This window comes from Esox lucius, chromosome 11 (genome assembly GCF_011004845.1).
Source record: "Esox lucius isolate fEsoLuc1 chromosome 11, fEsoLuc1.pri, whole genome shotgun sequence".
NCBI lineage: Eukaryota > Metazoa > Chordata > Actinopteri > Esociformes > Esocidae > Esox > Esox lucius.
Genome location: NC_047579.1, coordinates 4,567,486 through 4,582,700, shown reverse-complemented (window position 1 = coordinate 4,582,700; position 15,215 = coordinate 4,567,486). Strand labels below are relative to the sequence as shown.

At 37.3% G+C, this 15,215-nt stretch overlaps 1 protein-coding gene across 1 annotated transcript; it reads right to left on the bottom strand.

Moving 5' to 3' along the window:
* Nucleotides 1–4,753: 4,753 nt before the first annotated feature.
* Nucleotides 4,754–14,849, bottom strand: LOC105028424 (homeobox protein Dlx4a). The gene is made up of 3 exons (XM_010901171.4): nucleotides 14,304–14,849; nucleotides 11,051–11,247; nucleotides 4,754–7,858 (listed from the first exon to the last, which is right to left on the bottom strand). Exons 1-3 carry the CDS (start codon nucleotides 14,611–14,613, stop codon nucleotides 7,607–7,609), a joined length of 759 nt encoding a protein of 252 aa, XP_010899473.1. The 5' UTR covers nucleotides 14,614–14,849; the 3' UTR covers nucleotides 4,754–7,606.
* Nucleotides 14,850–15,215: the final 366 nt, after the last annotated feature.

Below are 15,215 nucleotides of genomic sequence, written 5' to 3'. Positions count from 1 at the left end.
CTATGCATTTGCCATAGATATTGGTAGATGTCATAATATTTAATAAATTCAGGTTGTTATAGCCTATTTCATATTCAGTGATAGTAGAAATTAAATATGAGAACTTTTAAAATCTCATTGTGGCACTTTGGTCCTTAAGAAAAATATTGTAGAGGTATATTTGAGTAGATAATGTTTTTTTTTTTTACATCAATTATAAATGATTTAACATTTACAAACACTCAATTACGGGTGTAAAGGTGTAAATTACCCCTTATGATAAAATTATAATATTTCTCATAAACAACTGACAGGTACTACAAGTTAAAAGTCAAAAGAAAAAGTCTCAACCCTGATAGTCATATATGTATCAAAGCTCAGTTTGTTTTCATATAACGTATAATAGAGAACATACAAAAAGGGATGGAATGGGATGTCTTGGTATGAAGTAGCTGACACTCTTACCCAGAGCAACTACATTGTTTGGATAGAGAACTTCTTCTAAGGGTATGAATTGGGCTGTTTGACTCCAAACGATATATGTTTTGAAGTACAGTAGACCAGGCTGGGTCCAGGCTGTGTGCTGGAAAACATTGGTAGAGCTGAAGTAAGGTTGGAGGAAGTAAGCGTTGTGCTCGTGTGAATTTCATTTCGTTTTTCATTTTCACTTGCCTACTTCTCACTTAAAAAACATGTACTGTACAGCAGGAGCTTAGAGCTTGATCCCTTTTGAGGTGGAATCACATTATATTAATTATATTAATAGTTATATTAAACATATTGGTTTCAACCATGACTTTCCATACAAAAGAACCTTTTCAATATACAATATATATATAAACCCCTGGCACATACCACCATTCAAAGGTTTACTAACCAATGAGGAATGTATTTGCTGTATCATGGGGTGTGTGAGGCACATTGCATGGCGTGTGAACAGTCATTTGGAGGTATTAAGCAAGCCAACACACTAGAGTCTCTGGGTTCTAATTGCATATCGTTGCCAAATAGAGAGAGTGAAAGTGTGAAAGAAGTGAGAGAGACAGAGAGAAAGAGAGAGAGAGAGGAAGTGGAAAGGAGTGAATTCTGGACACTGCTGGATTGCGAATTAGGCAGTTGAAAAAGGGAGGGGAGAGTTTGAGGAGACTGTGGTGAAAAAACCTCTCCCCGAATCCTTGCCTGCTTCAGGCACTCACATACCCAAGAGTACAGACAGGTTACCCAATGACGGGAACCGGAGAAACAAGAGGAAATGAAATCTGACAGTCAGACAACAGAGTAATATTGCATTTAGAAAGACATCCGAGAGACAGGCGAGAGGGTGGCGATGCATTTGTATGTTGGTAGTTGACTCCTTGTTGCTTTAAAGTAAAGTTTCTGGAGAAGTATGGCTTAGGGTGCAGCTGCACCAGAAAGTCCTTTTGAATAGAATTGAGTTTACTGATGTGGAGGTGAAAAGACTGGAGAAATGCATGTTATAACAAATACTATTACCAGAAAGAAAGAAACAAATTATACATATTTTGGAGATGAAAATGACTGTCTGGAACACAATATTTAACAGTTTAGTATTGACATAACAAAAGCAAGATCATTCTCAGGCCAGTGCAAGTTGGAATGCATAGATCTTGTCTTCAACGTCAAATAAAAAAAATATATATAGTTTGATTTGGGAGGGACGTAATTATGATTTGCTGCCATTTTCCCCTAAACCAGTGGTTCTCAAAGTTTTTACACCACGTGGTACATATAACATAGTTTGAGAACCAGTGCCCTAAACAAAACAATTTTTGTGATTATGAAAGTTAGTCTTTTTTTCAAGAGCTGGAATATATTTTAATTTTGAAGTAAATAGAATCTTACCTTTTACAGAATGGAAAATTTGCTAACTTATTAATTTTAGCTAATTATTTGTTACTTGGATTGTACTGGCACATGCCACCACAGTCTTTCATGAATGTAACATTTATTAGGTCAGAATAATCATTACCATGATGTCACTCTGTTCTCAGACAAACATCTACAACGAAGAAAAGAACACTCTAAATTATATGTAACACATGACCCTCATCAAACCTAGTCCTTCTTGTTTTTCATATCATCAGTGTCTTTTGAATCAATTTGTCCTCCAGTTTATATCATGGGCTTTGTAGTTCTAGAAATGTTTATATAATGCTAAATTACAGGTTGTGTTTGTTTTGTGTTATTGAAGGTCTTCTAAAGGTAAAAGAAAAATCCTTCTTTCTCAGCAGCCAACAAAACACTTAAGACTGAAGAAACAGAGACAAGTTGATGAAAAAACTGAGGTAAAACTGAAAAGGAAACATTTGTAGCTATATAATTAACACTTGATTTTTAACTGGATGGTTGAAAAACAAACAAGCATCGCAGAAATTCCATTTATAACTATATGTAAACTGCAAATACATTCAGTATGAACATAAATCAGTAGAATTACGCTTGCTATCAACATTTCCCAGTGCTGTTTGTCTTTAATGACTTGTAATTACTTTCAGTGTCAACATCTGAAAAGTGCCATTTACCTACTATTGAAAACCTGCCTCCAGTGGAACTTAAGAGCGTATTAATAGTTAAATTGTGGATGTTTGCAATGGTGTTGTGGTCAGGGATAGTGGGTGGTTGTTTCCGTAACCGACTATCGTAACAGATGGTTGCGAGTTTGATTCGAGCTAGAGGCAAGACTTATTTTGTTGGGGAATTTTGTTGTTTAGATATGTTTTTGTAACCTTACCCTTAACTTTCATCCTAATCCTCATGCCAGTACCTTCCCTTAACCCTAAATTAACCTTTACCGTTAATTGTAATATTATTCTTAATGAGAAGTTTTTCATTTTGAATCGATTTTGTTAAGGACCAACATAATAGTAAAATGTTAAGGAGCAACATAATAAAAAGTCACTAAGGACCAATAGCATAGGGGATATGTTGATAGTAAACATAATTCCACCGATTTATGTTCAAACTGAACAAAGTAATGGTTTACAAGTTAGTTGTTTATGAACATGAGTCCTGAGAAGTACGGTTGTTAAAAACATCCACCTTGACCTATTCTAACCAACTGCTGCTGGTCCAACATGAAAATTATTCGATTTTCCTTATCTTCTCCTGACAGAAATAGCAGGGAAGTGATTTCATCCACTGAGAAGCATGAGCAGATGTCTGGAATGTTGGATATATAAGCAAAAAAACATAAGGGAGTCTGATATATGGCCAATGTACTCCACAATGAGTCATGCCTAAGAACAGCTCCTAGCCGTGGTATATTGGCCATATATCACAAACCCCAGAGATTACTTATTGCTCCAATTAGAGCAGTAAAACGTGGTGTTATATACCACTGCTATAATCCAATCAGAATTTAGGATAAACAGTCGATATAAAAAGTCTACACACCCCTGTTAAAATGGCAGGTTTTTGCGATGTAAAAGAATGAGACAAAGATAAATTGTCAGAACTTCCACTTTTAATGTGACCTATAATGTGAACAACTCAATTGAAAAACAAACTGAAATCCTCGAAGGGGAAAAACGAAAAATAAAAACCTTACAATAACCTGGTTGCATAAGTGTGCACACCCTCTTAGAACTGGGAATGTGGTTCAGAATTAACCAATCACATTCAAACTCATGTTAAATAGAAGTCATTACACACCTGCCATCATTTAAAGTGACTCTGATTAATCACAAATAAAGTTCAGTTGTTCTAGTAGGATTTTCCTGACATTTTCTCAGAGCAAAAGCCATGGTCCGCAGAGAGCTTCCAAAGCATCCGAGGCATCTCATTGTTTAAATAAAAAATAAAAACATCAAGTCCTCCAAAAGCATGTGGGAAAATGTATGTTTGGCGCAAAAACAACACTGCACAAAGAACGCCATACCCACAGTTAACCATGGTGGTGGCAGCATTATGCTTTGGGGCTGTTTTTCTTCAGCTGGAACCGGGGCCTTAGACAGGGTGGAGGGAATTATGAACAGTTCCAAATACCAGGCAATTTTGACACAAAACCTTCAGGCGTTCTTGATAAAGCTGAAGATGATGTTCACCTTTCAACACGACAACAACCCAAAGCACACATCCAAATCCACAAAAGCATGGCTTCACCAGAAGAAGATTAATGTTTTGGAATTACCCAGCCAGAGCCCAGACCTGAATCCAATTGAACATCTGTGGGGTGATCTGAAGAGGGCTGTGCACAGAAGATATCCTCGCAATCTGACAGATTTGGACCACTTTTGCAATGAAAAGTGGGCAAATATTGCCACCTCAAGATGTGCCATGCTAATACACTCCTATCGAAAAAGACTGAGTGCAGTAATACAATCAAAATGTGCTTCAACAAAGTATTAGTTTAAGGGTGTACACACTTATGCAACCAGGTTATTTGTTTTTCAATTGAATTGTTCACGTTATAGGTCACATTAAAGGTGGAAAACATTCTGACTTGATATATATATACACAGCTCCGAACAGAAGGGTTAAAATTAAGAGAAAGGAAAACATTGGAAAGGAAAGAAAAAGGTTAAAATTGGAAAGGAAAGAAGGTAGTCTCTTAATTATTTCCAGTGCTGTGTATATATATATATATATATATATATATATACACACCTCACTGTGGATTTCTCTCTCTCTCTCTCTCTCTCTCTCTATATATATATATATATATATATATATATATATATATATATATATATATATATATATATATATATATATACACACACATATAGTTGTACATATATGAACAGGTGCAGTATATTTATGGTGGTTTGAGGAACAAGTATGGGCAAAGCTTGCAGTCACTCACGTGATATACCAGCTAGACAAGTTAAGTCAAACAAGAAACCATATTTCCTGTATTTTTTTTCCCACAAGCAAACTAATGGGACAACAAACCACATTACATGTGGATGACACTTCTGGGTCTGTCATTGTGGGGTTATCTGGAGGTGGCTGGCTGAGAACTGAGAACCACAGCTGAGGAGGACCACAACCCAGTACACAGCTGTCCTGCTGCCTCTCAAAGACAGAGAGGGATATGGTTTCCCTTCTGCCACAAACATCACTCGCCACTCTCATTTTCATATAGAGGAACATATAACACAAAAAAAAAAAACAAAGATGGGATGGAAGAGGCATGAGAGACAGCTGTTGGCTTGTCATTGGCCTATTGGATTGTTACTTTTCACTGTGACACTCTTCTGCCACTTGGTGTTAAGAATGGTAGACTAAGATGCATTGCACTAACAATATGATTTGATTAAATCAACTGGTTGAATGTCATTTGCATGTCTATTATGATACCTTGCTATATGATGTGTTTGGTCTTCTTACACAAAACCCGAACCACCTTGACTGTAGCTTGTGGTGTATAGTATAACTGTTTAGTACCCTTTCCCAATCAAAGTTTAAGGGTTATCCATAATATCCATTTTATATTAATTCGACTGCTCTTTCGCCCTGCATACGCACCTGTATGTTGCACACGTTATATATACCAGTATTTAATGACCGCTTTGTAATTAGCACGGTTGTGCTTCCACAGTAATGATTGGGTTGCCACGAAAAGTATAAAAAACGAAGAACATTGACGTCCATGTTTGGTTTTCATTTATAATGCTGATAATATCGTATGCTGGACTGAATATGTTAGTTTCCTGCACACGGCTAACTAGTGTAGGCTAAAATGAGGCCGAATGAAAACCGGCCTAACAGTTTACCCGGATATAGCCTCAAGTTTCTTAAATAAAACCAGCCTTTGGGCTAAGGACATATTCGCACGTTTTATGCTGACCACAAGGTATGCGATTATATATTTTATTTGAGTTGTTAAAGGTTTGGCCTATGGTCCTGTGCCTCTTGCACACACAGTGAGGGTGAAGACTGCCAATGAAGGTGTAAAAGAAGGTGCTCTATAAGAATTTGCAGCACCTTGACATATTTTAACCAACTTCATTCCGAGAACAAAGTATGTAGTAAGGTACATTTGTGTATATATTTTTTTTTTTGGCCATATTTAACCGTCTGTAGAATATTCGTGGAAAAGAATCCAACTGCACGTTGACAATGGAGGGACCTATATATTTCGTTGTACTGTAGCCATGCTCGTACTGTTCAATGACAATAAAGTTGAATCTAATCTAATCTAAAACCTATATAAAAAATATTCACCCCAGAGTTCTTGTTCAATATTCTGTCATGCCTATACTATACATTTACCGTGGGTATGGTCTCGAGAGCTATCAAGTCCTTTACCTCTCGTTTTCAGTTAATTGTTTCGGACTACGTATACAATTACACCTGCAAGTAATTTGGGTTAATCACGATTCATTTGCCTCGTTGACCTGCGAAAGCCGGTGATGCTGCTTGTCCTTTTCCTATTAGTTCCTATGGACTTTCAGTTTTTATATTTTGTTGCCTGCAAATTGCTGGTAATTATAGTGTTGGAGTGAAAGCTTTATTTAACAAGTTATATCCCAAATTACCTATAATTGACGTGCCCATTTTATAAAATCATTGACCATGGTTGCCTTTATTGCTTCTCCAGATGTTTTAGGGTGAGTAATTATAGATCGTTGTTTTATTCTGTTTTGGTGCCCTTGGAATTTTTTGATATAAATTAATTAATTTAAATTAATCTATGTATTAGAAAAACATATTTAAATCATATACTATTTTAAACTGCGCTTAACCTGGGCTAAAATAAGTGCAGGAACTGCCCAATCGCACATTTATTTTACCATTTTCATCAAAATGTGTGTGTTAATAATGCTTGTTCCAATAATGTTTGCTCTTTTGCCTAAGAAAGCAACCGGAACGCTGTTGCCACTGATTTTAAACAAAAAAGTAATTCCATCTATTCACTGGCGTAGCTATCCGGGTTTCGGCTGCACCAGGCCCCGCGGTATGGGAGGCCCGTGCTTGGCCTCTATGTTAAATATTTTTGGGGTTTGGCGTTGGTGCGTGAAAGGACAGCTTGCACCCCAGCCCGGCATCACCACGCCACGCCAGTGTATCTATTGATTGCAGTAAAACGTCATCCACATGTTTTCCATGCATGATCCCATGTATATAGCCTAGTTCCTGGGATTTTACTTTTTAAGAAAACAGGTGTTTGAATTTTTTTCGAAAGTTATTTTTTATTTTTTTATTTAGATTAACAAATTAATTTTGTATTTTTGTTGATCGAAGTTGCGAACATATTGCTTATTTCGTTAAAAGAGGAAAAGCAGTGCACAGTATACCACTAAGCATTTATTTAAACCTGAACTGCATACAAAATCCAGATCCACATACTGTAGGTTATAATATAGGCGCAATATCCGTGCGGCCATTTCTTCATGTCCAAGAAATTGTAAAGCCAAACCTGGGATGATATCCAAACAAAAGACCTTCAAACGTAATTTCAGGAGAAAAGTCTCTAATGTGACAGCTGCTATAACCTCCATGTTAAAAAGCAATTTGGAGCTATTTGTTAAAAGTGTAGGCCTATAGGCTACGCGGTTCCTATACAAACAGAATAGGAGGTACACGAACTGAGATGTTGAGATTGAGTAAAGTCAGTTGAGGAGAGCGTGAACAGAATTTCATTCCATTGTCCCACATCCCGTCACATCATTTGAGTTCTCGGCATAGATTCCTGGTGGTGACTTGGGTACCAGTGTCCGAAATTGTTCATGTATCCACCAGAGTGCACAGACGTTCCCTTATTTGTCATGGAAACGTCCCAAAGTGGCGCCATCCCCGGGGAACACGGGGACCCAGACGAACCAGGGTGCAAGTGCTCTCCCTCTGGTCCGCCCGGGCCATGCTTCATGATCTTCTTGTACTTGGAGCGTTTGTTCTGGAACCATATCTTAACCTGCAATATGATGAAAGAGTCATTTGGGTATGCATTTATAAGCTTTTACTATAGCCTAATCATTATTCACTTATGCATGTCATTATTATTAGCATTATTATTCAGTGAGTAGTAAAAAAAATAAAGCAATATCGAATGACAATAACCATTGTTGTAGTGTTGTTATAGGATAATATAATTGGTTATTCACCATGCAAGTTATAAGCATCATTGTGCAAAATCGAACGTTACATTATTCAAATTTTAACTGCGGACTGCGTTGTGAGTCCAAATGAATCATACACATATTTTCCGTATTAGAACAATAGCCTAAGCTGTTTGACTGAAAGCAGAGCTTTCACAAGAAAGAAAAAATACAGATGGCGGTGGGTGGCTTCAGATCATCAGGATTATACACTACAACAGATCTGAAGCAAGACATTTGGCATTTCTTTACGGTTGTTTTCCCCATTACACGAACAATGCAGATAGTTGACAGATATTTTGACATAAAGAATGCCTGGTGAGACGTTAATCTAACCGCAACACCGCAGGATAGTAAAATCAGCTAGTAAAATTTCATTATTAATTCCAATTGATTGTAAAGATGAGTGGAAAACGCGGCTCAGACACATTTCGCCAGCGCTCGTAAACAGACCAAAATGAGAGATCTTCCCAAAAGTGTCACTCCAAACACACTGATGACAGAATTACTGTTGTGGTGATGTCTTGAAAGAATTACATTTATAGTAGTTTATGAGGAACGTGCAGCAGACTTTTACATTTTTCTATTCCTTTACACATGCTCAGTTAAACATTAAAAGGGTTAGGGTCACTTGATGAGAGTGGATAACCAAATTACAATTTCTCACTCATAACCCACTATGGTAACGTAGCTATACTATTATCATTTATGTATGTATTCCAGTACATTTGTTTACAAACAAAGGAGAAAAAACAGAGATGTTTTTGAGGTTTTGATTTGGTATGATAATGTAAAAAAATATCATGAAGCATTCTATAAGAACATTCTCCAAGAATCAATGATATCAGTAATTGACCAGCAAATGACGTTATAAATGTATTTAAACATAGCAAACGTTTGAACTTACATTTTCATCAATTCATGTCACCCCACTGTGAATCAACAGCATGCTAATATAAGTAGCTATTACTGTAACAAAATATTGTAAGTATTGGTTTTAGATTTCAACAGCAACATTCAGCTGAGCGTTCAATTTGAAATGTTTCGTAATTAGGTAGTACAAAAAAATCGGTCCCCAAAAAACTGTCTCACATATCTAACTAAACCTCAGTGTGTGTGCCGTACAATTTAGGGAAACCACTCTCCTTTAAATGTGTGGCAAGTGGTGGTTGGAGTTTCTAGTGCAAATAGTACTGCCCACAATCTATTTGAAATGTAAATTTTACTATGATTACTACTAATAGGGAAAAGAATATGAAGAATGATCACTTCAGTTCAACTATTGCCATTACAATTTTGTTTTTAATAATTCATCAAAAGAAAACTTTAATGTCAGTTATTCATACATCCTGCAGCATCATTTCACATTGGTTCCGAGAAGGGCCTATTCATATTTAGCATTTTACTTTTTCAGGATAGAAAAAAAGTCCGTAGAATAAATACAAAGAAGGAATAAAAGAGAGAATAATGTTTGACTAAACCTACCTCCAAAAAAGAAAGGTCAGTGCTCACACAATTTTACAGATACGTGTAGGGCTTAAATATGCTTAATGTAATGGCACATCTGGCATTACCCGGCAGAAAAAAAGTTCCATAAAAAGAAATAGCCACAGTATAATGCCATCCACTTGAAAGGGCTTTATCTAAATCTAAATCGTTTTCCTAAATCTTTGTAAATGGGGATATAAGACTATACTGTCCTTAAAGTTTTTATTTTATATTTCCAATTTCAAATATTTAGGCAAATTATGTCCTATCAACACAAGAAGTACTCATCTTGCATAAGGTCATGCTTTTTGGCGTTTGCGTTTATATTGCCTAAGGCGCTACTGTTTTAGCAGCACATCACACTCTCTACAAGCCAAGATGAATGTATTATCTCAGCTTTAGATCCAACAGATCTTTGCTCCAAATTAGCAATAGTATTGAGAATACACATATTCCATTTGGATTAGCCAATAAACCTTTCCTGGGGGAGCTCTTCGGATGCATGCAATTTAGAGTACCTGGGCAATGAGCACTGTTGAAATTTAAAATAACCCAACCCCAAACTATATACTTTCTCGGCATTAATTGTCCTCTCATTTGGGGGTTCCACTACGTTTAGAGGAAACATGACGCGACATACTCTCTCTTCCGCTACCAAAAAACAAAATGGCGAAGTTTATGCCCTCTTTTTCGTCCCCTCCCAACAGATAGCAGGTAAAAGTTACAAGACAAACACCTTGACTGAAAGATTTAGGCCAGAGGGTGATGAATATACCTTAAGGAGTTGACTGACACTTGCGTGATACCTCAGAGAATGACAGCTAAGCAATATTCATAAAATGTGAGTGCTGATACATATCACCTCAGTCCATATAATAGCATTTATGATCTAAAAACAGAATTTTAGATAAACCCTCTAAGACTGCTTGGACCGATTCGTAAAACAAACATGTATAGGCTAGTCCGTGGAGAATTACCACGGAAATAGATTTATGTTCCCATATAGGCATAATCTTTGTCCAGGAATCCAGGCTTTCGTAAATACAGGTCCAGCTGAGTAATACTAGAAGATAGAAAACCGAGCCCAAAATGAAGATAATATTGGATGGCGTTACACCCTGCTTCTCTGTTGCCTGGCCTCGCTGCCAACAAAGGAGCAACCCTACCATACCACGCAATGTCATTTCATGCCAGCTGAAGCCAAGGGGATTCATGTTGCATTCAAATTTCATATTGCAATTTAACTGCTAGTTTAACAGAGTTGACATCATGCATTTTGACTAATAGCAATTCGACTAAAGGTTCCAATACCTTTTGAGATGAGAACACTCGATTCGAGTAAACAATATAGGAATACTTTTTTTGTTCAACATTTGATTATACGCTTGCACATTCATTCCATTCGAACAAATGAGATCTCTTTAAAAAGTTACTGAAAAGTTAATTGTATTGAACAGTTAGGCTATAGCAGTGAAGAAATGGAAATGCTCTTAATTTCAATTAAATGCTTTAAGATTTACCTGCGTTTGAGTTAGTCCCAACTTTGCAGCCAAATCGGCACGCTCAGGTAGTGCGAGGTATTGGGTTTGCTGGAATCTCTGGTTGAGCGCCTGCAGTTGTAAACTTGAATAGATCGTCCGAGGTTTTCTGATCTTTTTCCCTTTCCCATTCAGTCGAATTTCTCCATTCTCGATCACCGTGGTTGGCTTCTCAAGTTCTTCAAAGGGATGAGAGGGATAAGAAAATAAAGAAAAAGTTGTTTTATCATTTCGCCTTAATTAAAAATACCGATTATGATCAGGATATTTGGAATAACAGCAATAAGAGTAAAAATAATAATACACCAGACCGCAATTAAAATACATTTATGCCAATGAATTTGCCCTCAATGGGCATAGTTAACTTATATTTCATGCCTCACGTTGCAAGAGGTCATGAGCACTGGGAATATGAGTGCTCCGTATTATTCTCATTGTTATGACATTTAATCATGCCAACTAGTGCTTAGAGAAACAGCTGCGTTAGGCCCCACAAGACGTTCATGTAGTAACGTGACCATATATGCAGTCTTTCGATATTAAGCTACAACCCTGGACATTTAGGAGATTGAGCTTTATTATAGAACCACTTTTCATTTTATTTATTTTTAACTATTGAGGTGTGTTTTGCTGATAAAACATTAGGTCGTATTCAAACCCATGCTGCAGCCTAGGTACCCTGGCTATTTGTCCCTAGCCCCCTACTGAATTATAGCTTTAATTCTAAAGCTATAATTCAGATAGCAAATATTAAACAAGCTCATTGACATTACGTCATGTTACCGATTATGCATGTACGTTAAAAGAACTAAAACGAATATTGACATGCAATTAACTATTTTTTTTATAATGGCAACATTAAAAAAGTATTAATTGTTATTACAGCTAATATTGGTTGCTTTATTGTTATTAATATTGTTGTTGTTGTTGTTATAACCATTATGTCATGGTGTTGTTATGCGTTGTTATTGAAATCCACGATAATATGGGATTCAACAAATAAGAATAAGAAACAATAATATATGAATGTGCTAATACTTATTTGCTAATAATAATACGTTCAGAAAGAAGATAGTAATTAATAGTAAACTACTATAAATATTGCCTAATGAGTCTTCCTCGAGAGTATTGCATTTACATTCATTGGTGGCCCTAAATACTTCTCAACTTTCCAACACACGAAATGCATCAAATAGTCACAAACATTCTAAGAGGGTAATTGTCATTTTGGGTGTCTGGAGACAGTGAATAATCATGGCAGTTACCAACAGTGCACTGGCGGCATAGCAGGTAATCAATGTTACCACATTCCCTGCCGGTGAAACAACGCACGTTTTTTTTGTTGAGGATAAAATAGGCTATCAATACTAAACTCTGAAGCAAGTTTGCCCTTGACAAATATTATGAACGATTAGTAGCATTCTAACATTATTTGGATAGAAGTGGTATTGAGTGGTATTTCTATAAACATTTCTTAGGGCATTTAGTTCCAACCAGATTAAAATATCAATAAAGAACAATATTTTCGCAATAGACACTTTATTATTTTGTCCAGTTATAAAAGTCTACGTGGAATGATTGTGGTATGCGCCTGTATTTCGTTTTGATTATAAATGCAATTGCTCGGTTTCAGTCCTGGTATTTGTAGACCAAGTAATTTAAGTAATTAATCACAGATGAAAAAACTTGATTGTGATGTTTAAATCCTGTTTGATTGTAAGTACTAACCTACATCTTTGTTGAGGTTAATCTAATTATTAATTTGACTAATTTAGCAATTTTCTATAGCACCCATAGCGCTTTACATGGTAATGGGGAAAGATCACCTCATCTAACACCAATGTGTAGCACCCATTTCGAGCACAGTCACGCACACAGCCCTATTGCCTTCGGTAATGCACAGCAGCCAATTTTCACCAGATTGCTTACCACCTATCTATGAGGCGCAGAGGTGAATATTGATATATGCAAATTAGGATTATTAGTAAGTGTCCACGATAATGTGGCCATGTTGGGAATACAGCCAAAACACCGAGGTTAACACCCCTACTCTTGCGATAAGTGACAAGGAATCTGTTTTCTGTTTTGTGCAATTTCTTAATCATTATATGTTTTGTTTTGTCTGTACTCTGTGTTTTTTTTTAATCTTTGAACCTGAACGGTAGGCCTATATGTAAACATGTAAACGCAGGGCCCAGATGTAAAAGAGAATGTGGTCTCAGTTTGTGTTCCTTACATACATGCTTAATCATCTTTAGTGACCGCAGATTCAGGACACCAATTTAACGTCCCATCGGAAAGACTGCACCCTTCCAGGGCGATATCCCCATCTCTGCCCTAGGGCATGGGGATTCAATTTTAAGACCGGACGGTAGAGTGCCCCCTACTGTCCCTCCAACACTACCTTCAGCTGCATCTGGTCTCCCACCCAGGGACTGACCAGGACTTCGCTTCAGAGGCAAGCTAGCATTTTGGATGCAGTGCTCCTTAAGTGATGTTTCATTTGGGCATGTACAGTAATGTATACATCAAATTATTTTTAAAACATGTAAAGTACATAAACACGTAAAACATTGAGCCCCCCCTATATAATATATTAAACGAAAATCACGTTTTCTCTGGGCTCTGTGATCCGCGAGAGTCCTCAAGACAAAATGTTTGATCTCTCATATCTCAAATCCGCGGCTTGTGGCAAATTACACTGTGGTACTATTTCACCTTCTAGGTTTTGCGGACCATTAATGTACGAGCCAAGTGAACACGCCTGATATTTCAAACGATTAATAGGTCATATGATACTGTAAAACATTTATTATTTTCTGCTGCATCTGTCCATTTGAAACAAGAACAGTTGTTTGCATGATTATAGTCCTGTATTTCGAGGCTCGGTAAGTAGTCTGGAAACATTTGATGAACAATACTTGTAAAAGTGCTCAGATATTGCATAACATGAACCATGAACCATGGGTGAATCACATTTCTAGGAGTCTCGTATTTCAAATAACTTAAATAATTTGCGCGTGAATAAATTCCATATCTTTCTTTTGTGGTTAATGTAGCTATAGGCTTCGAATACGGATTAGAGTTAAGTAGCCTACTCAATTAAAATGTTCAGCATTTCAATTAATTGCTTTCGTAGGCTACACGCCGCACCAGATTTAAAAGAAAGCTACAAACATTAGCCTAAACAAACGTCAATAAGTCAACACCGATGTTTTTTTTTTAAATAACTTACCTGTTTCCTCTATTCTCGTGTGTCCCAGACCGTTGTTGTGGCTACTGTGCTGGTATGGCAAGTAGGCACTCGGGTGGTGAGCGTGGTAAGGGTAGCCTAGCGGGCGGCCATAGGATGACGCGCTAGAAGAAAATGGGCTATCGTGTTGCGAGTGTCCGACGGGATGCAAGCCGTGCACAGGGTAGTGGTTATGGGACAAAGCGGGGGAGTGTTGCTGGTGGCCTGGATAGCCTTGCCCGAATTCCAGAAACGCTGATTTGGATGGATCAGAGGCAACCAGACTGTCCGACATTGAACTCATAGTCATCATTGAACAGGGGGCCCATAAACTCGATGCGCAGTCAAGGGCACCATAGAGTGCTACAGATGGGAACGATGCATATCCACTGAGTAGGCAACCGAAAAAAGCAATACAAAAGAACACATGCGATCGCAAAGAGGGTATTTCCTGATTTCTTCCGTCGCTCTCCAAATCCTAAATGGCGTAGTCCCTTAATTTGAAAGTCTCTAGAACAGAGCAGATGAAAACCTGTACGGTTTCTTTGAAAACTTTGCGCATATGGATTAGACGAGTTGCTACTTCTCTTGGCATACACAAGCGTGCTTCCTCATTGGTTGGAGTGGATTACCATGTCATCCAGCCTGGAGGCCAAACCATATTTCATTTGAATAACACAAGCTATATGAAGTCGGTCTCCAGTTTGGGCAGCAATTACATTTCTATGCAGCAGACTTTGGACACATTTGAGAAAATAATGAGATGCAGATATTTGGGAAGATATTATAGGCTACTAACCTAGATCTAAACTAGGCCAATATGTCACAGGAAGCAAAGCATGTTTACTTTTTCTCGTTGTGAACTTTAAATGTAGTCATCTGAGGATAATTTATTGATTTATGGCCTCGGGCTAT